This window comes from Pyxicephalus adspersus, chromosome 2 (genome assembly GCF_032062135.1).
Source record: "Pyxicephalus adspersus chromosome 2, UCB_Pads_2.0, whole genome shotgun sequence".
NCBI lineage: Eukaryota > Metazoa > Chordata > Amphibia > Anura > Pyxicephalidae > Pyxicephalus > Pyxicephalus adspersus.
In genome coordinates, this window is record NC_092859.1 from 47,131,289 (window position 1) to 47,156,796 (window position 25,508).

Genomic DNA, 25,508 nt, shown 5'->3' on the forward strand with positions numbered 1-25,508 from the left:
GCGGCGATTGGCTGAACCGATGTCAGTCACAGCTCTGTAAAAGCGCTGATTGGGGGGAGCTGAGCCTGCGAGTAGAACAAAAATGGCGGCTACCATAGTGAGAAACATCGGGTCAAAGCTGGGCAGAAATCTGAGGGAAGTCAGGATCCACCTGTGTCAGAAATCTCCGGAGAGTCAGGGGGTCAGGTGAGGATGGAGACGGGAACAGGGAAATAGGGCTATGGTGGTGATAGATTGCAGGGTAACCTGTGTCACCTTCCTGTCAATGTCATAAAGGCTGCTTGTATATGGACAGAGCTCTGATTGCTATAGATATCTGGTGAGAGGAATCACTGCTCATAGACATGACATGGTGGTCAGAGAGCAAGAATCATACTGACTTCCATTCATGTTTAATTATCATTGAAGTGTATGTAAACCTAGGATCAGTATTCTGACATAGGGTAATCCCCGGGTTACATACAAGGTAAGGACTGTAGGTTGGTTCTTAAGTTGAATTTGTATGTAAGTTAGAACAGGTACATTATTTTAATAAATGCAATTAGGACAGATGTTTGTCTTGACATATTATTAGGCAGCATGGTGTCGGTTACTGTATAAAATCCTCACTGGGAGTTATTAACAAACAAAGCAAAGAATAAAAAAAACTTGATGGAGCCTAGACATTCATTAACTTCTGGAGCAAGCTGTGCTTTGATCTGCAAATAGAAACAGATGCTGAGGTTGTCTTGAAAATTAAAGAGTTGCCAGAGGTTGCAGAAAGAGCTCACCCCCCTAAGATCACCCACAACCTCAGCTGTGTTTAGCAAAAGATTTCTTCTGCAACTCATGCAAATGCCCCTCCCCCATCAAGCCTCCGTCCTGCACACAAGCCCTATTTGTATCTAGGAGGGGGTCTGTATTTCGGATGTCCTTAATCTGGGGACTACTTGTATGGGGATCACTGTTTTGTAGATGAGATTAATTTTCTTTTGCATATCGCACCCTATCTGTCCTATAGTGACACTCTGCATACATAGGGAGCAGCATATTGACCCTCTGTGTATAATAGAACCAAACAGTAATTCTAGGGAAGCAATCCAGATGACTGTGTTTACAAGTCAACTGTTAGACTGGAGTAAGCATCCAGATTTTTGTGAATGGTGGATATCCAGGGTGGCACCACACCTAACAACCAATGGGAATGCTGTGTACTTTGTAACCAGCCGGGCATAGGGTTGCTCATGTAAGCAGCCGGGGCTGGTTGTTGCTGGGAGCAGTGCTGTATTCATAAACACACTTTACAGGCCATCAGATTCAAATCAGAAAATGCCACAGCCTCCTTACCCCCCCCATGTCATTCTGAATTCTACTGTATGATCTCCGTGGCCATTCTCCAGGTGTAGCAAACTAAAAAAAAAGCACACATGGGAACCATTTGTGCATTGTGAAAAGCTATATTTTTTTTTTCATTTTTACCTAGTCCTGGATTTTTATTCTGTGCACATGCATTCAAAACATATGCATAGCAGAACTTTTTTTTGGGTGGAATAAGCAATTGTTAGAACCCCTGCAGTTTTTTTGTGTTCTGTTGCAAAATTTGACACCTAGTTCATATGCAACAGGAAGTGATGCATAAATCTCCCCTTGACTTGTTATTACCACTGAAATTCCTTATTGGAAGATTTGTTGTCACCTGACTACCATAAACTTTGGATTGTCCCTCATATTTTGTTCTGTTGACAGTGGCCATCGGGGAAAATGAGAATTGTTTGTCCTCCAGCAGAATCAAGTTGTTCATATTAAACTCCAATCCATATCTTCCATTATTAGTGTTCACATGGACATAGTGACAGCCTGAAGCCGGTGTCCTGACCATATCAGTATTTTATGTATCTATGTGATGTGTTTAGTTATCACAGAAAATTTACATCTTAATATATTGTGTGCTGAATCCACAAAGCTTTACACAAGGATAAATGTATGTTAAAGCCATTTTACTGGAAGTACCAAACCCCATTGGACTCCACTACAAAGAACTTTGAAAATAAATATCCTAATCGCTGTTCTAGCTGTATTAATTGGGCTTTATATGTGCTTAGTTCTCACAATTCATGGAGGTGAATGGTCCATCAGAGTGTATGGACGTGTGACCAGTGTCCGCTCCATGTGGATGGGACATTGTAGATGCAATAACAGCACATGGAGTGTTTGGTATTATTTGGGGTTAGTGCACTCACCCTCTATCACTGTGAAAATGTCATAAATATTGGATTAATGAAATGTTCCTTTCTCCAGAGACTTCATTGAACAGAACTATGTGGAGTTGAAAAAGGCTAATCCAGAATTCCCCATATTAATCCGGGAATGTTCTGGGGTTCAACCTAAACTATGGGCAAGATACGGTGAGTGTTTGATAACTGTAATAGTAACATATTGTAAATTAAGTTTTGGTATTTATAAAAAGCTAATTTTTCCAATACAGATAAATAATGTATCATCCATATGTATTTCTTTTTAAAGGTAACTTTTATTTGTTTATGCTTACATTTTTAGATCCATTTTGCTCCTCACAATGTAGCAGCCTGGCTTAGCTGTTTGCTGCTTATTTTTCCACACACCAAAGATGACTTCTGGGGAAGCCCACTGATCTAATTGCAGGTTTATAAAAATCTGGGGTACCCAGAGAAAACCTGTGCATATAATGACCTGGCTATGATTCAAAACTGGAACCACAGTGCTAACAACCTGAGCATTAAAATTCTGCATTTATTGTTAATGAACTCGACAGAATACCTTTTTCTCAATTTAGAACTGTTGCTTCCAATCAGTTGGCTGACCATTAAAATGTGCTGCAGCAGTTACAGCTTTCTCTTGGTTCCCCAGAAATCTCACTAATACCTGTAGAATCAGCCAGTAAAATCCACTGCTTCCTTTGATAGGGTGCAGTACAGTTTTATTGCTGCACTAATTCCGAACAGAAGTGTTGTTACTCCCATGTAGGTCATGTCTGTTTGCATTATATTAGGGGAAACATGTGCAGGGCTTGTGGATATCTGGAATGCTGGTTCACAAGCCTGTAGTTTATCAATCAGCACCTGGAAAACCTTTTTGAATTGACAGTTCTGCCTCTGTTGCAGGAACCTCCCATTGTTAGCTGCAGTGTCTGAGAGGGGAGCATGTGAGACACAAATAAACAAGCAAAGTAAAGGAAGTGTTTTTTTTTTTTTGGAAGTCTTTAGTTGTACTTCAGAGTAAACCTTGTTTTCTTTAGTAACTCATATTCAGGAATGTATCACTTGAACTATGGCTCTCTAATTTATTCAGCACAGGCTCCTGTATTCTAGGGTAGACATGACTGCTTAATGGATGTCTGAGCATCACCTGCAAGGGGGATCCAGCTCAAATGGGCAACTCTTAGGCTATGTACACACGTGCAATCAATGTCGTTGGAAAGGATCTTTCACGATCCTTTCCAATGACTGCACAACCACTGCGCTCTCTCTCCCTTCACTTCCGTTAGGATCGTCCATCCTCCATGGATCCCCCAGGACGGTCATTCGGACGATGAGAGCTGTACACGCAAGATTCTCATCCAATATCGGCTTACACTTGGTGCCAACTTAAACACTGGAGTGAGACAATGATTAGATTGATCATGTTGTTCAAGGTTTTGTATACTAATGTAGTTTTCAGACCTGTTGAATTTATACAGAAATCTGGTGAAAAAAAGCGCAGATAGATGGATAACATGTTTATTTCATACCATCCTTTGATGTTTTTGTCTAGCATTAGGCCAGTTACACTAAAATTACATGTTTTAGCGACATATTTAAAAGTGGTGCTGTATTTAACTGTAAATAAGATCTTTGGATAATAAAGAGTTCTAAATCTCATATTGACACAGGGTGAAGTTTCTGCAAGCAAGATACATTGTGTTAGTGATTCTTTGGCTCAGATGTTCTCTTAGAAAAGCTTACGTACATATTTCTGTATAATTTTAGGATTGCTTATTAGTTATAAAACGTCTTCATTTTCTATTTGCAGAATATGGAAAGGAAGTTAGCTTCAACCTTAATAATGTAAAGGCAGAACAAGTAGCCAAAGCCTTGGAGTCTGCTGCAAACAGCAAACCATGATTCTACTCATTTCATGATACTGTTGTTGGATTCATTTTGCCTTGATGGACTCTACGCTAAATGGAAAGAAGTTTTCAGCTTGGACAAGAACAATAAAATCACAGAAATAAAGCAGTGCATTGAACCATATTAACTTTATTAGAAAAATATAAACACTTAATAAACATTATTCTAAGATCTTCTGTTTCTTTGGTTTTATTCCATTGCTAGTTGTCCATCTATATCATGTTCTGTGATCTGCAGCAGAGAAAATATATAAATAACATCTACAAGTTCCACAACAATTACACCTTCAGTTTCCTGGGACACCATAAAAAAAAAACAAAGGCATTCTCACATAATACAATACCCTTCAGTTTAGCTACAAATGGCTGATCAAATCGATATAATAAAAGAAAAAACTGTTTCTAGAAAATTGCTGTATGTGCAATCCCATATTTCACCAGTAGGTAAAACTACAGATCAAGTCTGGAATAAATAGCTTCATACTGGAAAACAGACTTTTTTTTCTTAGCCTTTTCTTTAAACAGGGTCGAGATATATTAGCTATCATTTCCAACTTCTTCCAAAAGGTGTAGACTCCAAGACATAATTTTTGTATTTAGGCAGCTGATCTGCATAAAAGTGTTTCAGGGGCAGTAGCTACATGGAAATCAATGATGGGAAGGACAGTCCTAGCACTTAACACACTGTGGCTAACCTTCTTCTAAAATGTCAGTTTGATGTTCCTCGGCTCTAACCTGGAACATGCATATCTGGAAAGTCAGAACTCAAACTCCAGCATACTTTTTTGAGCTATTTACTATAGGAAAATACAGAAGTCATTGGCTCAATATGACGAACGAGTAACCTTACTAGAAAACTACCTACTTACCATTGGCTTGCAGTAGTTCCAAACTGCTTGTATATGTTGTTGAGCTTCAGGACAATCTTTATAGGTTTCTAGATTTTTCAGTGCAGAAAGCATTTCCATGTTTTTTGCGACCTAGAAAAAAACAAATTTGTAGAAAGAGACAAAAAGTAGGGATTTTTGATAAACTGGAGATTCTGTAACTTTCATAAGCAAAACTAGTTGCAGAAACAAGATAAAGGAGGAGGAGGAACTCCTTATGTAAAGCCGTTTATCCTCCAGATGGATGGCTACATTAGTAACATCCTGTACCACAATATTAAGAAGTGAGAAAACATCCTCAAGCCTGCCTAAAGCTGTCACCAATATTGAGCCATTTAGCCATATCAATGTTTTGAAGGTGTTATAGATGCTACAATTTGGCAATCATGGGTATAGGCTTTGTCTTCTGACTGAAGTATTTAGAGACTCACAAAGTTGATCTATAAAAATCACGTGTACTGCAGCTATATTGTGGGTGAGTATTATTTAATTCTAGCTAACAGTATTTGCAATCACTACCTGAGCCTTAGATAACAGTATTTGCAAGCAAAACCTGAACAGTAAATCTGCTAATCTTAGCAATTGACATCTGGGTTATTACTGTAAAACATGAGAATAATTAAGGCTGCTGCTAATATATTGCTGTCACTATTTTATATACAATTAGGTCCATAAATATTTGGACAGAGAAAATCTTTTTCAAATTTTGGTTTTGTACATTACCACATTTAATTTTAAATGAAACAACTCAGATGCAGTTAAACTGCAGACTTTCAGCTTTATTTCAGTGGGTTGAACAAAAAGATTGCAAAAAAATGTGAGGAACTAAAGCCAGTGCAACGGACACAAACATTTCCCAACTTTAAACAAGCAGGTCACGGAGAAACAGATTACCTCTGGACAGAAGTGCAAAAAAAAAATTATTAGATCCAAGCAGCGAAGTGTCACCTCAACATCAGATGCCCCAAGCAGTGGAATTACCCTGGAGAGAATGTCTGTTTCCTGCAGACACTGACAGTAGGCAGACCCAAGGTCCGCTATGTTACATAATACTGTGAGAACCTGTATAGGGTTACAGTTTTAACTCATGTTAAACAGAAGAAATCTCATGCAATACATCACATAAACAAAACAACTATACCTTTTTCTAGAGCTGCAACAACAACTATGAAACTTTATGCACACAGAACAGGAGTATGGCCCATTATCTTGTGCAGATGGTTTAAAAATACAGTTAATAGAGAAAGAGACACCTAAAAAAAAAAACAAAAAAAAAAAAAAAAACTTGCAGGCATACTGATCTGCTTGCACTGCATGTAATTATAAAATGTTAGTAGTAAGATTTACCAACAGAACGATATCCCGTGAATGGCCCAATAACTGCAAAAATACTGGTATCAACTTAAAGTGAAGCACTGCAGAGCATATGATAGGATCTTTTGCTGTAAAAAAAAAAAAAATACATTTTTTGTATATTTGGAATTTTAATGATCATTGCCACTTACTGGCAATGAATTTTTGAACAGGTAAGCAATGGAGTTAACAAATATAATGTACCGTACATCAGAAAGACATCCTAGGCAAATGACAGCCAAACATTTGCCAAATGTATCCCTATAATTTGCTTACATGGGTACTTCTAAAATATGGAGAGAGACAAGTCTTGAATGCGTTTATTGTTTCCTCAAACCAGTTACAAATGTATTTTAAATAAAGCAGTAAACAAAAGAAAAGTATTTTAACTGTTGTGGAAAAAAAAAAAAAAAAAAAACATTTGAAATTATGCAATTTGAAAATATTCCACTGCCATATTTTGATGCCACAACCAGCTGCTAAAGTCTGATTATTATCAGGAGTAACTTTACCCCTGAATTCAATAATCATCTAGCGACCAGGGCTCCCCAAGCTGTCGGACAACTGGGTCCGGAGAGCACAGGGACCAGGGGTCCCCAACCTGTGGTCTGCAGAACCCGCTAAGGGTGGCGCACTGGACAGAGCCGCGGGCCATGTCTCCTGTATGCACTGCAGGCTTGGGTTGGTGGGCAGGTTGTGTCTCTGGACACAACCCACCCACTCTCCCATCACAGGCTCAGACCTGCGGGTTCTGGCATCATCATTTCTCTGGGGGAATTTTCTTCCCCTTTGAGTGACAAAAGGCTTCCCGTGCATACGCGGTCCAGAGTCTGTAATTTAGTGGTCCGTAGGTCCGAAAAAGTTAGGGATGATAGGCAACCTTTTTAGGTCCGTGGACCACTAAAATCACTGGTTCCCAAACCGCACATGCGCAGGGAGCCAGGTGTCACTCAAATGGAGAGAAACCTCCCCCAGAGTGACATCATTATGACATAATCTCGCCCACTCTCCTAATGCAGATCTGAGCCTGCAATTTGAGAGTGGGCGGGTTGTGTGCAGGGACACAGCCCACCCGCTTCCTTGAGCCTGGAAACTGCTCAGGGTACGTGATCCGCGGCTCTGGCCGGGGCTTTCCCAAGTGGGGTCCTTCTCCTGACCCCGCTCGGGGATGCACTGACCCGAGCCTCAGAGCCCCAAAATTTTCTCGCAGAGCACCAGTTGGCGACCGCTGCATTAGAGCCCTGATGATGGAAGCATAACACAACCCACAACTTGTGTTAGTATCTTTGGATACATTTTTACCACTACCTACCATAGGTAGGATTTACATCTACTTTATCAACTGAGTTTACCTGTCATGTTATTAAGAGTCCAGAGGCATTCCTGAATCACAAAGAGATGTTCTTGCTGAAATTTCTGAATGAAAAAAAACAAAGCCACAATAACACGGCCATCTTCTTGAATTGCTCTTTTGTTGGCACCATCAACTTCTGTTAGCAGGTTTCCCAAACATCGTACTAAAGGGCAAATCAGCTGGATTATGCAAGAAAAAAAGAGTGTCATTTAGAATGTGTTCCTACATAATAGAAAACACTGAATACTATATATAAAAACTAAGTAGGACTAATCAAAAACCTTTCTTTGTAAAGCTGAAGTTACAAAGCAGAGGCAGAATCTGTACAGAGATTATAAAATATGTAAAATTATTTCCATATACCTCTTCAACAGGAAAACTGCTCCTGATATTCAAATATAACCAGCACATTAGAAATATACACTGTGCTGTTGTTAATTACAGATAACTACAATTCCCTATACAGAGCTAACAGTAAGTTTTCCATGCAGGAACATCACCATTTCTTTATGACAGTTGTGATTATAACTAATAACTAACGTACACAACAAGTTAAGCCGTACATGGATTATTTCACAAATTACAGTTAGAGATCAACTTACCAGCTCAGAACCAGAAACACCTAGGTATGGAGATGTGGTAAGTTTTGTCAGCATGTGTACCAGTTTGGGCACAGTGCCTTGTGAAATCAGAACTACGTTGTTTACTTGACTGCAAAACAACAAATGCCAAAACAACATGGAGGAAAAAAAAAAACACACTTGAATATGGACATTAGTGTACCAAATAAAAAAAATTGAAAATCATTTACTGCATAATTGGTTTAGCCAGTGTTTTTCAAATTATTTAACATGGGGTAACCCTTGAAATAAATTTCAGGCCTTCATGGAACCCCTATTATAATTTCTATGTCCACAACTTACTATACATTAGTGTGGTGGTCAGTAGGAAGAATGCCTCTTACGTTGCTGGTCAGTGGGAAGAATGTCACCTCTACAGCCAAAAATATCATTGGTGACCGTTAGACCTGAGAGGCATAATTTGCTCAAGGAATTCCTAGCACCCCTGGAGGAACCCTGGCTGAAGAACACTGATCTGAGCTGTCAGATTTGGTTACAATTATGGTAAATAACACTGAAAGATTGGTTGGCCTATTGAATTAATAAATCTGTCTGTCTCACAGAAAATAAAATGAGGCCAATTTGTTTCAAGTTATTAACCAAGACAAAACACAAATAGACGCTTATAGGCATTCACTTTTTTTAGAGCCACCCGCAGTCCATAAGAATGCTGTTTTGGACCTAGAGGAGAGGCTTGAAACATCTGTACTGAATGTGCACATTTCTAAGTATATTCTATCACATGAAATTTGTGTTTTTTTTACTTACAACCCTGCATTTGGGATCTTCACAACACAACCTGACTAGGAAGCCTGTCCTCTGCCCAGTCATCAGAAATCTTCAGTGGTACTGAGAATGCACACTGTCTTCTGTTTACTTCAATGAAAAGCCAGCAAACATTTTGCAGGCTGATGGTGGGGGCATCAATTAAAGGAATTGTTAAAAATTGCAGTACATGATGTGAGGCACATCAGGTAGGCTATACAGACAAAATCTTCAAGGAGTGAGGAGTGACTTCTAGAAGAGAATTGACTGTCATCACAATTTCCAATTCAGCTCCACAAAGAATGACTAGATGGTACCTGTGGGGCTCATTTATAATGAAATGGTATTTTGATAATAATAAATCTCCATTTTAGAAATCTGTTTTAAATCAATTTTAAAAATCCCAGTTATCCAAGAGCAATCAGGTTTTGTACTGTGGCAATCAATGCTTTGAACACCATACCATACTTGAAGTAGCACTTACTTGAAGCAACTTATTAACATATTTTAATGTGGATAACTCTGCCTATTCATTTCAATTGCTGATGCAATTGAAAAGTGGCTATTGTGGCAAAGAGTTTTAAAACACCCTTGATAGCTATCAAAGTGGCAAACACTATCTGGCTATCTATAAATGCAGGGGTTATATGAAAACACTGGCAAATAGTAGTGAATGTCTGGTTCATGAACTGGTGGTCATTTATAAATGTGACAATCATGTGGCTATTTATTTCCAGTCTATGGTATGTGCACACGGATATGCTAGTAGTACACCATTTAATAACAGGAATATTTGTCCAGCTGCTGTTTTCAGTCATATATGTACATACCTGCTAATAATGTAGTGAAGACACCATGCAAATTCAATCATCATCCCAAAACTCTCCCCAAAGTCAGAAAGTAACAGTTTGAGTATGTCTTGTGTTAATCCAGCTTCTAGAACAGTTCTGCACAAAGGTAACAAAAGTTTAATTATTCCAGTTTTCATGTTGGTATTTAAAGCTAAAATAAGATTTGGCATAGTTCGTTGTGCTGACTTTACAGAACAGTACATGACTATTTGTAGCTGGATATACATAGCAAACCTACTGACAATTTTCTATGATAAAACGTCACAATAGGGAGTTTGAATGTAAACTAATATTTTCTGTAAAGCTAGCACTACCTTATTGGCCAAAATGCTAAAGGAATGTTGTAAATAGTAAGAAACAGTGAAGTAGCAGAGAAAGTAGTAGTCTCTTTTCAATACTGTTACTGGCAGTCGCCAGTGTGATGATGTGATAGACCACAGTGTCTAAACCGTTTTACCCTGGTGATACCCTTAAAAATAATTTTTAGGTCCAGAGGAAACCCTACTGAAAGTTAATATATCTACAGCTAACAGTACATTACTGTAATAGATATTTTCTAGGTTTAAAATGCAAAGACAACGAATTATGAATTCCCAGATTATTAGAAACCCAAAACAGATTTTACAACACCCTTCTACTCTATAAAAAAACAATATTCCTAGAATAAAAAAATAATATAGAAAAAAGGGACAAATATGCCACTGATCAAGGAATCACCAGCAACATCCAGAAGGTTCATGATCAATGTTTGCACTGCACTATAAGAACTATAAAATCTGCATATAATATACAGAAGTTGTAAATCTACAGTCTATTATGCAGACACGTCAAACACGTCAAATTTTAGAGAATTTTACCATCCTTTATCCAGCCATTAATTGTGAATTTGAACAGATCAAACAACAAGCAATCTGTAAAGCCTAGAAAATGACTGTTTCTGTTTAGCTGGGCTTTAAGGACATATGTGGTTTTATTTGGTGTATTGTTTACATATTATCTGTAATCTGTAATACATAATATCATAATGTCTGTTTTCCTTTTAGGCTGACAAATGTGCACAAATAAAAAATATTAATAAAAAAAAAAAACTAAACACTTTTTATAAATTTTAAAATAAAATGATTTTACTGCAGTTTCCACTGCAGCCTGGAGTTTGCTGGTTTCATCTGCAAGAAGATGGGTTACAATATTTCACTAAAGTCTGAGTGTTTTAGGTGATCTAGTCATCACTTGATCAGGAACCATATGGACATTAGTGTACCAAATAAAAAAAATTGAAAATCATTTACTGCATAATTGGTTTAGCCAGTGTTTTTCAAATTATTTAACATGGGGTAACCCTTGAAATAAATTTCAGGCCTTCATGGAACCCCTATTATAATTTCTATGTCCACAACTTACTATACATTAGTGTGGTGGTCAGTAGGAAGAATGCCTCTTACGTTGCTGGTCAGTGGGAAGAATGTCACCTCTACAGCCAAAAATATCATTGGTGACCGTTAGACCTGAGAGGCATAATTTGCTCAAGGAATTCCTAGCACCCCTGGAGGAACCCTGGCTGAAGAACACTGATCTGAGCTGTCAGATTTGGTTACAATTATGGTAAATAACACTGAAAGATTGGTTGGCCTATTGAATTAATAAATCTGTCTGTCTCACAGAAAATAAAATGAGGCCAATTTGTTTCAAGTTATTAACCAAGACAAAACACAAATAGACGCTTATAGGCATTCACTTTTTTTAGAGCCACCCGCAGTCCATAAGAATGCTGTTTTGGACCTAGAGGAGAGGCTTGAAACATCTGTACTGAATGTGCACATTTCTAAGTATATTCTATCACATGAAATTTGTGTTTTTTTTACTTACAACCCTGCATTTGGGATCTTCACAACACAACCTGACTAGGAAGCCTGTCCTCTGCCCAGTCATCAGAAATCTTCAGTGGTACTGAGAATGCACACTGTCTTCTGTTTACTTCAATGAAAAGCCAGCAAACATTTTGCAGGCTGATGGTGGGGGCATCAATTAAAGGAATTGTTAAAAATTGCAGTACATGATGTGAGGCACATCAGGTAGGCTATACAGACAAAATCTTCAAGGAGTGAGGAGTGACTTCTAGAAGAGAATTGACTGTCATCACAATTTCCAATTCAGCTCCACAAAGAATGACTAGATGGTACCTGTGGGGCTCATTTATAATGAAATGGTATTTTGATAATAATAAATCTCCATTTTAGAAATCTGTTTTAAATCAATTTTAAAAATCCCAGTTATCCAAGAGCAATCAGGTTTTGTACTGTGGCAATCAATGCTTTGAACACCATACCATACTTGAAGTAGCACTTACTTGAAGCAACTTATTAACATATTTTAATGTGGATAACTCTGCCTATTCATTTCAATTGCTGATGCAATTGAAAAGTGGCTATTGTGGCAAAGAGTTTTAAAACACCCTTGATAGCTATCAAAGTGGCAAACACTATCTGGCTATCTATAAATGCAGGGGTTATATGAAAACACTGGCAAATAGTAGTGAATGTCTGGTTCATGAACTGGTGGTCATTTATAAATGTGACAATCATGTGGCTATTTATTTCCAGTCTATGGTATGTGCACACGGATATGCTAGTAGTACACCATTTAATAACAGGAATATTTGTCCAGCTGCTGTTTTCAGTCATATATGTACATACCTGCTAATAATGTAGTGAAGACACCATGCAAATTCAATCATCATCCCAAAACTCTCCCCAAAGTCAGAAAGTAACAGTTTGAGTATGTCTTGTGTTAATCCAGCTTCTAGAACAGTTCTGCACAAAGGTAACAAAAGTTTAATTATTCCAGTTTTCATGTTGGTATTTAAAGCTAAAATAAGATTTGGCATAGTTCGTTGTGCTGACTTTACAGAACAGTACATGACTATTTGTAGCTGGATATACATAGCAAACCTACTGACAATTTTCTATGATAAAACGTCACAATAGGGAGTTTGAATGTAAACTAATATTTTCTGTAAAGCTAGCACTACCTTATTGGCCAAAATGCTAAAGGAATGTTGTAAATAGTAAGAAACAGTGAAGTAGCAGAGAAAGTAGTAGTCTCTTTTCAATACTGTTACTGGCAGTCGCCAGTGTGATGATGTGATAGACCACAGTGTCTAAACCGTTTTACCCTGGTGATACCCTTAAAAATAATTTTTAGGTCCAGAGGAAACCCTACTGAAAGTTAATATATCTACAGCTAACAGTACATTACTGTAATAGATATTTTCTAGGTTTAAAATGCAAAGACAACGAATTATGAATTCCCAGATTATTAGAAACCCAAAACAGATTTTACAACACCCTTCTACTCTATAAAAAAACAATATTCCTAGAATAAAAAAATAATATAGAAAAAAGGGACAAATATGCCACTGATCAAGGAATCACCAGCAACATCCAGAAGGTTCATGATCAATGTTTGCACTGCACTATAAGAACTATAAAATCTGCATATAATATACAGAAGTTGTAAATCTACAGTCTATTATGCAGACACGTCAAACACGTCAAATTTTAGAGAATTTTACCATCCTTTATCCAGCCATTAATTGTGAATTTGAACAGATCAAACAACAGGCAATCTGTAAAGCCTAGAAAAGACACTTAAAAAGTTTTGCTTGAAGCAATCAATAATGACTGTTTCTAGCATTAGTATGAGCAAATGAGTGATGTCCAGGCAGTTCTATGGAGGAGGTTTCCTACTGCGCCCTCACCAGTTTAAACAATAGCGCTCACTAACTTGTCTCTCGTTTAGTGATCCAGCACAGCAGATTAACAACTTTGTGGCACCAATGTAATAATGCTAGATTTTAAACGGAGACGATGATGGAGTAACACCTTGGGTGACGAAAATCTAGCATGTGTGCAAGGCTAAACAGTTTCAGCATACATTTGGTCATTATTTTTTTAAACTTATAGTGAATTAAATGTGATTATTATTGCTGAAAAACAACACAAACCAAGGTGGTTATTAATCATAGGCTTGTCATTCAGATAGGTAATTTCTTTGCGCTTCTGACTATTCACAGACTGGAAACTAAAATTGATGAAAAGCTAAGTGAAAGCCAGCAGATTGCCACACAATTGTCTAGGTTTATGGATAGCATACTCAATAACCAAGGTGCCCTAATTACCAAAACATAACTTAATTTTCATTATAAACTTGCTCTATGTTTTGCCCTCCAGTAAGTCATCTAGCAGACACTCAGCCTGTAAATGACTGAAATAAATCCACATCTGCATACCTCTGTCTATATCAGTATATCTTAAGCATGATTACTTACGGAACTATACTTTGAGGAGCTTCTTTGGCTTGCAATAACTGAGACAGTGCATATCCAGTGGCTTCTAAAACTGTCACATAAGGGGACTGAAATAGGAGATTGAAGATACAGTCTGTTAATAATGCACTTTAAACACCATTGTAGAAAACATTAGTTTGATACAGGTAGTCCCCGGGTTACATACGAGATAGCAACTGTAGATTTGTTCTTACGTTGAATTTGTATGTTTTCAGAACAGGTACAATATTTTATTAAATGCAATTAGGACAGAAATTTCTCTTAACATATTATTAGGCAGTGTGGTGTCAGTTACTGTATAAAATCCTCACTGTGAATCACAAAAAAAAAAAAACTTTTTGGAGCCTAGACATTCATTATATTCTGGAGCAAGCTGTGCTTTGATATGCAGAAAGAAACAACTGCAGAGTTTGTCTTGGTCATTAAAGAGTTACAAGAGACTATTGAAGGAGCTCAGTCTTTAGGATCACCCACAACCAAGGCAAGTCATGCCTTTGTCCTGCACAGGAGAAAGCAGGGAAACCCTGTTCGTATCTATTAGTCGTCCGAGAGACGAGACTACCTGTATATAACAAGATTTATATATTTATTAGTACATCTCACCTGCAGACACATAGAAAAGGCAGGGATAATTCCTTGTAAGAGAAGCTGGTGCCTTGCTGCCTCACTTTCCACAGAAAGGTTACCCAAGGTATATAAGCACAGCTCCTAGAAGGAAAGTTTATAAATACACATAACTTTGCTCTACATTCAAAAATACATTAGGTAAATCTGTCACAATAATTACCAAATAAAACTGACAGAGCACAAAGGTTGCTGGTAGCCTGTAGTACCTTAGTATTTCTGATTACCCTCCATTTACATTGCAGTTAGACAACTAGATCGAGAGAACTTTCAGGGATGGGACAAAATCTTCATTCCCTTCCCAAACCCTCATGATTTTCACAATACAATACTTGCCAATGCAGGAATGAGTAAGGTCACATGGAAGGTGAAGGTTAGTCTAGGTGTATGCAAATACAGACTTTTCAAGATGTTTGTATTTGAATATGAGTATTAGTACTAAAGATGCAATACAGCACAGAGATGTTCCTGCTATCTGCAAAAAATGTATTCCAAAGTAATTACAGCAACATAGGTCAAGACAGTGCAGTGTACCAAAATTTGTATGTGTTCATCAACTTGTAAGGTTACACCTGACCTTCCTAGAAGAAAGAGAAAAACCCTATACCAGCTTTGAATTATACTGCATTGTTTTAAGGGATTTGAAACAGGCAGTTTATAGAGGGAAACCGACATACTGTAACTGAAGGAATTTTTCATGGGCGACTCTTCAAAAATATCAATGTCAGACACTAGAGACACCAGTATTAAATTATGCAAATCACCTACAAGCAGCAATATCTGCTAAAAAGGGCAATACCAGCCTATGGGGCCAAAGCTGCAATTAATTTTTTACAGTACATCAATAAATCTGTTGAGAATTGGGTTTAATATGTTCTTGAAATCAAGTTTACTTGTTTTTATTCACATATACTACCTTTATCTCTAGGCATTGTTTAAGTGAAGATCTAATGTCTTCACCTGTATTGGCGAATACATTGCAGTTTGGCCGAGTTAATGTAACAGCCAATGATGTGCCAGCTCAAGCGATCAGACAGTAGGGATGCATATTGCAGAAGGGACAACGCTTGTCCCCTTCTGCTTCACAAAATCCACCAAAATCCTTTAAAAGTTTATGACAAACTAGAATACTTTTTGTTTTATTTGTACTATAATGGTGAATGTCAGGTCAGTATAAAAACACTGTATATTATATCAATCTGCAATGCAGCAAGTCAATGATCACCTTCAGCAATCTTTTCATGGGTATTGTACTACATTAATATGCATTAGGTTTCCCTTGTGCAACTCTAGCAGGGTTTATTTGATCTGCCACTACATTGTCCTTATTCAGCAGAATTACACAAGATCCAAATTAGTCCTGAATACAAAGTAATGGTTAAATCACAGTTTTTTTCACAGTATTTTTCATCCAGTACATTAGCAATTTATTGTTGTAAAGTACATTTGTTTTTAAAACAGGAAAGCATATTTTTTGCTACCTAGAACAAGTAGGGTTTTTATTTTCGAAGTTTAATCACTGCAAGTAAGATACCGCCCAAGGGATGAGAAAAATGTGGGGAATACCTTATAATTAGGAAAGAACTGGGTGTCTTTGCAGAGAACAGATTTAGTATGATTTAGCAAATGGTAGCAAAATGCATTCTGTCTTTCCGAACTAGAGGCCATTGATGCCTTGGTGCCCAGGCTAATTTAGCACTGTCAGTAACACAAAAATAACTCTATGGCATCTATTTAGAAAACAGAGAAGCCGACATTCCCTCATGGGAATCTTCCGAGTTCAATGGCAGTAAGTGATTCCCACCAGGGAATGTTTGAGAAATGTCAGATTTCTGTTTTATCCCTGTCCTATGACTAATTTGAATTTAATTATTTTTTTTTATATGTTTTAAAGTGTAAATAAAGTCCCAATATACAAAATTAAGGATCCGGCTGATGGTTATTGAAGAAGGGAACAAGCAATGTCCTGTCTACAATAATACGTCCTACCTGCCTGATCGTGTCGGGAAAGCATTACAAGTTGAGCTGCACACGCACAGCTTCTGCTTTGGTTGCTGGGGAAGCCCAGCCATTCCAGCTTCCCTTGTGTGTGCAGGGGATGAATGGGCTCCCATGTGCCTGCATGGTAATTACATCACCATGAAACAGCCAATCAAGATTGTTGAAGACTGTTTCTAGACTGTCACTAAGCTGGAAAAAAAAGTAAGAGATGGCAGCACCCTGTGAGGGAGCGTGGATAGGTAAGTTTAGTGGCTTTAGTTTAGCTGGGCTTTAAGGACATATGTGGTTTTATTTGGTGTATTGTTTACATATTATCTGTAATCTGTAATACATAATATCATAATGTCTGTTTTCCTTTTAGGCTGACAAATGTGCACAAATAAAAAATATTAATAAAAAAAAAAAACTAAACACTTTTTATAAATTTTAAAATAAAATGATTTTACTGCAGTTTCCACTGCAGCCTGGAGTTTGCTGGTTTCATCTGCAAGAAGATGGGTTACAATATTTCACTAAAGTCTGAGTGTTTTAGGTGATCTAGTCATCACTTGATCAGGAACCACTTTAACTGCTTTTCAGGCATCAGTGGAGACTTTTTTTTCATGTTTCTCCACTGTTAGAGAAAAAAAGCCACCTGCCATGCAAAGGATCTGTTGCTGGCTCATGAACAAGGGAATTTATGTGTTTCCTAGTAATAGTTGCTATTTATAAATGGTAAAACATCTGTATACCAGCTTTAGGGGGCAACTTTTTTTTCTCCTATGGTTTTTTTGTTAACCAATAAAATATCTTTGAATAAACTGGTAAGCAGAGAAATGTATTAGTTCTCCTATTTTAGCCATCTGCTCACTATTTGCCGCCTTTTTTTAGCTGTTTTAACATATATTCAACACAATACACTACATTTAGAAAGGGGCACAGCAGGGATGCTTGACATTTTAATATATATATATATATATATATATATATATATATATATATATATTTTTTTTTTTTTTCTTGAAAATACATTCTTATTCTATACTTTTAAAGACATTTATTTAATATTTTCAAATACTAATTCATTTTTTAACAAAAACCTCTATACCACATAGCTACATCTTGCAGAAGGGGAACATGATTAATGGATGAAAGGTTGATTAAACTAAATTGATTCTCCCTTATATTACCTATTACATAATTCATAGAGAAAGCTTCTGCTTTGTAATACCATAGTGGCAGGTCATGTATTGAAATGCCTGAGAAGAATTAGGCTGTTCAAGCCCTGATCCTTATCTTTACATATATCACATAAGCAAATGCCTTGGTTGTCCATGCTTGAACCAAACTCGCCATTTTTAAGTACCCTAGAAGTACCTTAGAAGCTCCGTTTCCAAGAACATTTTGTAAACAGCGACTAGTTCTGTAGAATTACTGGATAGGCACAAGAGTGACAAAACTTTTTTTGTTCTGCAGTGAAATCACTGCAGTGCTTTCACCCTTACTACTGCTGTAGCCTCTTAGATATTGCCACCTTTGAAATTTCTGTTAGGGAACAGACATGCTTAGTTCCCATTTACAGTGCTTGAAATGAACAGTACATTGCCTTATTTGCAGGAGTTTGGATGGGCCCTTATAGCCCTTGAATGCACTACAACTAGGGGCCAAGACCTCAAATTCCACTTGGTGCACTGCAAAAGAATATTTGAGGTTTCATCTTTAAGCAGCAAAGATGGATACAGCAATCTGTAAACATTTCCATACAGTAATGGATAATGAACAATGAGTAAACATACCATGAGCTCCGCACTGCTTCCCGATAAAAAAGTCACAAGGTAGGAGGTAGCTGGCAGGCATGCTTTAGACACAGCAGGATCATTGGAGTGAGACAGTTCATGTAGACACCTGGCAGCTTCCATTTGAATTCTGGCAAACTGGCATGTGAACAGTCCTATCAAAAATTGCATGCTGCCTTCTGCCCTAAAGAAAGGACAAGCACTCGATTTAACAAGGCTAAATAAACACTCACTAATGATTGTTTTAAAAAAAAATTCAAAATTACAGTTGCCTTGCAGAGGACTTAACTCACACACAGTTAACAATTATGTCAAGGTAATGTGCAGTGTATTTAGATATTGTTACATCATATTATATTAGGCACACTGGGACGTAAATCTCTGCAACTAAAGCTATCCAAAACTCTAAGTTTTCCAATAATGTGCCTTTCTTTTTTTATTTTAGTATTGGATAACATATGGACCTTCTGTCAAGCGTTTATTACTGTCTGTTTTCCCTCTGTGAAAATTTACAACCTATAATTGTGTAGGTAACCATAGTCACTAACACTGAAATTTAAGGGAAACCATCATTGAAAGTTCACATCTAAGCAATAGGTGAAGGTCAAATCATCTACTGGGGACAACTTTTCAGGGACAACTCTCTAGGATAAAAATGTTCACTTTAGAAATTTCCTTATGCATGATAAAATAAGGATAGTTTGGGTGCATGCAATTTAAAAAAAAATGTGCAGCATCTTAAGAAAGCTAGCAACTACAGATCCCTTTCATGAGCTTTCATTAAAGCACGGAGAATTGGACATGGAAACCAAATGCTTGTTTCTTTGACATCTGGAAGAATATTGGCAATGTCTATTTCTATGTGAATACAAAGAACCTCTCCTTAACATTTCAAAACAAACGCTGTTGCATTTGGTCTATCAGTGCCTGATTCTACATGTTCATCTATCCATCTTCCACATTAGTACCTAGGTGGTTTTTCCCTAAAACATCAGGGCTTAAACCTGGAACTTCTGCCAGTAAGTAAGATTAGAAGGATTGCAGCTACTGGGACTTGCAGCTGTTTTGCAAATCAGACAAGAAAGGAGAAAGTAGGTGCAGTAGATGTATAAAAAAGTAGCTAAAAAACATTGAGGTACCTGATAAATAAAAGTTGAGTGACCCTGTTTCGAAGTGCATGACGAAGTACAGTTAGATGCTTTAACTTCTCATCAGACCCATGCTGGATATCTCTAATCCTTTGTAAAACCTTAAGAAACAAAAACTGAATTCAGTAATAAAAAAAAGCAACATACGTAGACTTACATTTTTGGAGTAAAAACAAAAACGCTTTCAGGAATTCTACAGGTCATCCAACACAAAAATTCATAACAGAAAAATCTGGCAGGGTTCTTGCAATGTTTCTGGTACAGGCATGTTGTCCCCTTTTTTTAATATGGTATTCTATAAATGGAAGCCACTAATATATTTGACTTATCCCAATATTGGCTTTACCATTTAAGGCATGACCGAATTACAGAATGGGAGTTCCACATTTTCAGATTGCACTGTATGCTTGCTTGTAGTAGGTCCGCAATTCACAATATAGTAAATTCACCATCAGAATGACAACCTGCACCTTTAAAAGCAGTCCACAATGAAAGGTCCCATATTTCTATTCCCGCAGGTCCCATATTTCTATGCTCTCAGGTTTTGTTTATAAACTACAAAGGGTGTCATATTTTTTTGCAGACTTAGATTTAATGCAATTTAAGACATGGCAAATAAGGTAGGCTGCTGCAAAAGTTGAAATACAGTTTGAAACATAGAGCCACTTATCAGGCACGCTGTTTGCTCAAAGTGTTCATAAATGTAAAAGTTTCATGACTGAAGCTTCCTTACAAGTGATTAAAACATTGATGACTGCTATATAATGGGGTGTGGGGTTTGGGATAAAAATTATATAACTATTATAAACCTAGGAGTTTAGCCGTGCCATGAAGATATTGGTTAATGACTAATAGTACCCTTCAGCGTTGGGCAATTGCAAGAGGTCAGTTTTAAAACTTTTTAAAGGGCTAAAACCTGGCTCACTTCCCTCTACCTATACTGGTTAAAAATGTGCAGGAGGATAGAGGAGATGAGCGAACTACATAACTGTTTCAGGATTTAGGATCGTGCTGGAAAGGCCACACTTAAAGGTATATATGCAGGAACTATAATTGCAGAGATAACCCAGATTAGTGGTTTTACCATGAAAGTAGGAAGTGCCAATACCTTTTGATATAATGACCAAGAAGAACTGCTGAAGGACCATTTCTAGCTGCTCAACATGTGATTGGTAGAAAATGAAGAAAAAAGGCTGAAATATCAGTCATCAGTCCTCTCAATCTACAATTACATGCTGCCCAACAGCCCTGATCCTCCCCTTGCAGGACAGCAGATATTATCTGTCTATTGCTATATGGTTTACCTCTCATCTCAAATATTCCCATCAAATTTTCAAGATATTCCCCTGAAGAAGCCAATAGGTAAAACGCATCAGGAATACATAGGCACCCTTATTGCTTCCCTCCTATTTATTACCAACAATTATTACCATTGGATATCAACTCCTGTAATATTATCTGTATGACAGGTAGACTATGTATAGTGCTGGAGTATCAGATTTGTCCCTGCCAAAACTACATATATAACAACTTATTTCCCAAATATAGTGGATCCCTTTTTATCTTCTTACATGTATGTCTATTTCCTTGTAAAATTAATATACAAAGTTCAACATATATTATTACTATACTATTAATGCCAAAAAATCCCTCTCTTCTCCTCCTATTTTGAATACATATGCAGGAACTATCATGTGCCGGCATTGTATTCCTGCAGACTGTTAGGCACCTTCAAGGTATTATAGGTAAGCTTTGAACAAAACTGAAAAATGAAATACTGTTCCTGGTGACCAAGAATATCAACCTGCTGCTCAGATAAAAGATGCTGAGAAAGATTTCCTCCCAGAAATGCTTCTTCATCAGTTTGATCCCGCAGTAACCTTTTGCTTGTCAGATGCTGTTCTCTTCTTGCTTTCCTTAGAGCTATGTGGTCAAAAATATTATTAGTGTTACTATGCATAATTAAGTCATAACTAAAGACTAGAACAATTACCTTCATTACACATTTTTGTTAGTAAATATCTTTGACACCATCATTCATAACCTGATAGAAGTTCTAACCCTTTCCTAGGCTACATATACACATTCCTTTTGTTCCAACAACAAAAATCTTTCTGCTCTATGGAGAGGGGAGAATGATACAGGTACATATTATTTATTTTAGGCTCAATATCCAAATGCCTGTTATTGTCATACTTTGGATACTTTAATCTAGACATAAGACTCCTTCCAATGTCATAAGACATTGCACAAAAACCTCCTGAGCCTGAAACCTCTCTCTTTCCCCCTCTTCCCCTTATACCTATACTATGAGCTCTAAATAATCAAAAAAGAGGTGGGCTCAACACAACCTTTATGAAACAAAGACAAGAACCAACACCAAAAGATAAATAAATAAACAAATAGTTTATACAAAGTCTTACTTTGAGAAATACAACCAAGTAGTGTCCACTTTGTTTTGTGCAAACTATGCAGCTTATCAAATGTTACTTCACTATTCGGAGAAGAAAAGGTTGGATATATGGTTCTAAACCGCAGACAGATATAAAAGACTGTATAAATGCAAAGAAAGCTAAATCATTTGTGTAAGTCATGCCAATTTTGTTACTTAAAACTAAATACTAAGCGTGAAGCAAAATTAATATTCCACAGTAAAGTATGTCCTATGAAATTATCTGCCAAGTCTCTTCTTATCACTGCCAAAGCATAGCTAAAAAGACTTCTCAGGAGACAAAGCATTTCCCACAAACAAAAAATACAAGCAAAGATGCCTCAAAACTTCTTTTGCTTTCCTAAATCTGTTACATGACATGCCAAATTTTGTGTTGGTTTTCTCCTGAACTGCAGAGTGACAGGGTCTTCTTTCGGTGCCATGAATACTTCCCATTAGCTGTTCTTCATAACAAAGGTGCAAACTGAACCAGTCTTGACTACAAGAAACGTGTAACAGTAGGCATGCCAAATTCACATGAAACAGCATGCTTAACTTAGTGGTTTAAAACAGGTCTGCATTACGTTTACTGAACATCAATTCTACTTTTTCCCAAAAAAGACTATTGCACTTAAGACTTACAGGCAGAATTGAACTGCAAAAAATGTTTGGCCCCCATGAGGTATTTGCTATAATCAAAAAGGAGCTTTTTCCAGGTTCAGATTCTGTCATCTTTTTGGCCTGGCCAGGATGAGATAATTCTCTTGCAGGCACACAAGAGCTTCTTCTGTACAGGAAGATTTTTGACTTATATGGTCTCAAATAACAAATATACAATATTATACATATACAAAACCCCATTATGCTCATTACCTTTTTCTCGTTCTCTGCGTTGTACTCTCAAGTCCTCCAATGTCAGCTGTGATTTCTTAATACGTTTGCTTGCACACCACATGTTTTCAAAAAATGTCAGACTGGTATAAAAAATCTCACTAAAAAGACATGGTTCCTAAAATACTTTTTCTGTAAGATAAAAAAAAAGATAGGGATTGGGTACTAAAGAAAAATAAAAATCAAACTACCAAACAATCTCTCCACATAATAAAGTGAGCATATATCTTGGCATTTATGACATTATCTACATAATAGAAATTAGTTTGAAAAATATTCTGACTCATTGTGTGAATGGGGTGTACCTTCCATGGATCTTAGTCCCTCTCCGAGTTCATTTATTATATTCTGGGGAGGCAAATGAAATTTGGGTGATACTAACAAGTCCATTTACCTGGCCAACTGTCGGGGATTGACCTGCTTCTGTCTATGCCAAATATGTGATTAGGGTCAAAGAAAAAGTACAGTTCTTCATTAAGAAAAAACAGGGAGCTATGAGGTCATTCAGGCACTTCATTGTATAATGCAGTCAGGTTCTGCTATTCTGTCAAACAGAGCTCAGTACTGGAATTGCTGCTCCCCAATTCAAATCACAGAATGCATTTTGCATTTTAAATGATTTTTTAAAATTCAGTACTGGATTAGAGTAAGCAGTTGGCAGTAACATGTAACTGGGTAGTGTGTTTTGATGGGCAGAATTTTTTATGTTCTAATGATGCAATAGTATGAAATTTTAGGGGAAGATAGCCACAAGTGACCCTCACTGCACCTGCATTTTTGTTTACTTGCACCTCTTTGTTGTAGAGAAATTGGGGTTCAAGTTAGAGAAGCAGAAAGGGTAGCAGAGTATGACAGTTATAATTTTTTCCATACTTAGGTATACATTTAGGGGACCCACCCCAAAGCTACATTTGAGTTTTCAATTTAGGGCTCCTAGGCACCCATGCTTTTGCAACAGCAACCCCAAGTTTCAATTTGTAACACCTCATATCTTTAAAGCTGGGGGGCTGAAATTTTGGTTACTAGTAGCTATGAAATCACCCTGTGCACCTTGATGTCGTTACTACCAAAGGTTTAGGAGATTCGTTTTTGGGAAGACAAATAACCTGATCTTACGCATGCACAATGCAAGTTCGAGTGATGTGAGGTGCTAGACAGAAAAAATTTCACTTGATCCTTCCACAAACTGAGCCAGCGAGTCCTGCGCTGGCTTTGATTCCCTCTTCTTTCTCAAACGCACTGTATGAGAAAGAAGAGGGAATCAAAGCCAGCGCAGGACTCGCTGGCTCAGTTTGTGGAAGGATCAAATGAAATTTCTTTTTAGGAAAGTTCTGCTTTAAAGTGGAAGTAAACTAAAAACAAAAAAATGACACCTTTAATCTGGCCGATCCCTTGATGGCACTGGTCCTTGATGGCGATCCGGTCCCACGTCATCCTGGGATTTCTCTTCGTCGAGCCCTCTCAACAGCTCTTCTTGCTCCGTCGCCAGATCTCACACGCCGCAGGTGTGAGATTGGGTGATGTAGCCACTGTGAAGGGGGGCAATAAAAAAAAAAAAATGGGCCGATCTCACTGAGCATCCCACACAGAGGAAATGACGGAAATCGCCATGTTCGTCCTTCTTCCAGCTACGTCATCCAATCTCGAACTGCCCATGCTGATCTGACTGTGCATGCACGAGATCAGCACTTATTTCCCCTCAATGTAAAAGGAGAGGGGCTTCATCCTTTATTTAAAAAAAAGACTGTTGCAGGAAAAAAAAAAACATTTTACTTTACATAAGAGTTGTCTACACTTTTATAAAAAGTAAACAGTAGTCATGGTAAATGGCCCATTAATTACTGCTAATGTGAACTACCGTATTTTTTGCCGTATAAGACGCACTTTTTCTTCCCCAAAACTGGGGGGGGAAAAGTTGGTGCGTCTTATACGACAAACGTGTTATAAAATAATTAAAAAAGATACTCCCCCGATACACGATCCTGCGTGTGTCTCCTCCCCTCGCTGGCTGCAGTGCAGAGAGAAAGAAGCCGGCACAGCGCCCCCTGCTGATCCCTGCCCTAACTGCCGTACAGTGGAAAAAAAAAGGTAAGAACGGCACAGAGTGATCAGAAGGGGAATTTGAATGGCAGAGTGATCAGAAGGGGAATTTGAATGGCAGAGTGATCAGAAGGGGAATTTGAATGGCAGAGTGATCAGAAGGGGAATAATTTTTCAGAATCTTTTTTTTCTAGAATTTCCTCCTTTAAAATTGGGTGCGTCTTATATTCTGGAGCGTCTTATACGGCCAAAAATATGGTAAGCCTTACTTGTTACACTACATACTACTAGTGATCATAC

General features: G+C 37.5%; 2 protein-coding genes across 4 annotated transcripts in view; one reads left to right on the forward strand and one right to left on the reverse strand.

Annotated features, from left to right (window-relative positions):
- Positions 1-28: 28 nt before the first annotated feature.
- NDUFA2 (NADH:ubiquinone oxidoreductase subunit A2) lies at positions 29-4,295 on the forward strand. Its single transcript, XM_072400691.1, has 3 exons — positions 29-186; positions 2,278-2,384; positions 4,027-4,295. The coding sequence occupies exons 1-3, from the start codon at positions 83-85 to the stop codon at positions 4,116-4,118; spliced, it is 303 nt and encodes a 100-aa protein (XP_072256792.1). The 5' UTR covers positions 29-82; the 3' UTR covers positions 4,119-4,295.
- The window catches only part of TMCO6 (transmembrane and coiled-coil domains 6), a 22,532-nt gene continuing 1,257 nt past the window's right edge, over positions 4,234-25,508 (reverse strand). Inside the window, exons 2-15 of one of the 3 annotated variants that reach the window (XM_072400687.1) lie at positions 23,151-23,300; positions 21,651-21,769; positions 19,838-19,947; positions 18,699-18,882; positions 14,902-15,006; positions 14,281-14,366; positions 12,647-12,763; positions 9,933-10,049; positions 8,320-8,428; positions 7,716-7,896; positions 6,358-6,452; positions 5,905-6,072; positions 4,993-5,103; positions 4,234-4,355 (exon numbers count right to left, since the gene is read on the reverse strand). In XM_072400687.1, the coding sequence (XP_072256788.1) occupies positions 4,314-4,355; positions 4,993-5,103; positions 5,905-6,072; positions 6,358-6,452; positions 7,716-7,896; positions 8,320-8,428; positions 9,933-10,049; positions 12,647-12,763; positions 14,281-14,366; positions 14,902-15,006; positions 18,699-18,882; positions 19,838-19,947; positions 21,651-21,769; positions 23,151-23,232 (1,626 nt within the window). In that variant the 5' untranslated portion in view covers positions 23,233-23,300 and the 3' untranslated portion in view covers positions 4,234-4,313. Of the gene's footprint in view, positions 4,356-4,992; positions 5,104-5,904; positions 6,264-6,357; positions 6,453-7,715; positions 7,897-8,319; positions 8,429-9,932; positions 10,050-12,646; positions 12,764-14,280; positions 14,367-14,901; positions 15,007-18,698; positions 18,883-19,837; positions 19,948-21,650; positions 21,770-23,150; positions 23,301-25,508 lie in introns of those variants that run through there. The other 2 variants (XM_072400688.1, XM_072400689.1) reach the window with 2 other exon arrangements.

Coding starts and splice junctions, on each gene's coding strand:
- NDUFA2 (XM_072400691.1), top strand. CDS start 83: ATGGCGGCTACCATAGTGAGAAACATCGGGTCAAAGCTGGGCAGAAAT. Junction 187..2,277: donor CCGGAGAGTCAGGGGGTCAG/GTGAGGATGGAG, acceptor TCCTTTCTCCAG/AGACTTCATTGAACAGAACT. Junction 2,385..4,026: donor TAAACTATGGGCAAGATACG/GTGAGTGTTTGA, acceptor TTCTATTTGCAG/AATATGGAAAGGAAGTTAGC.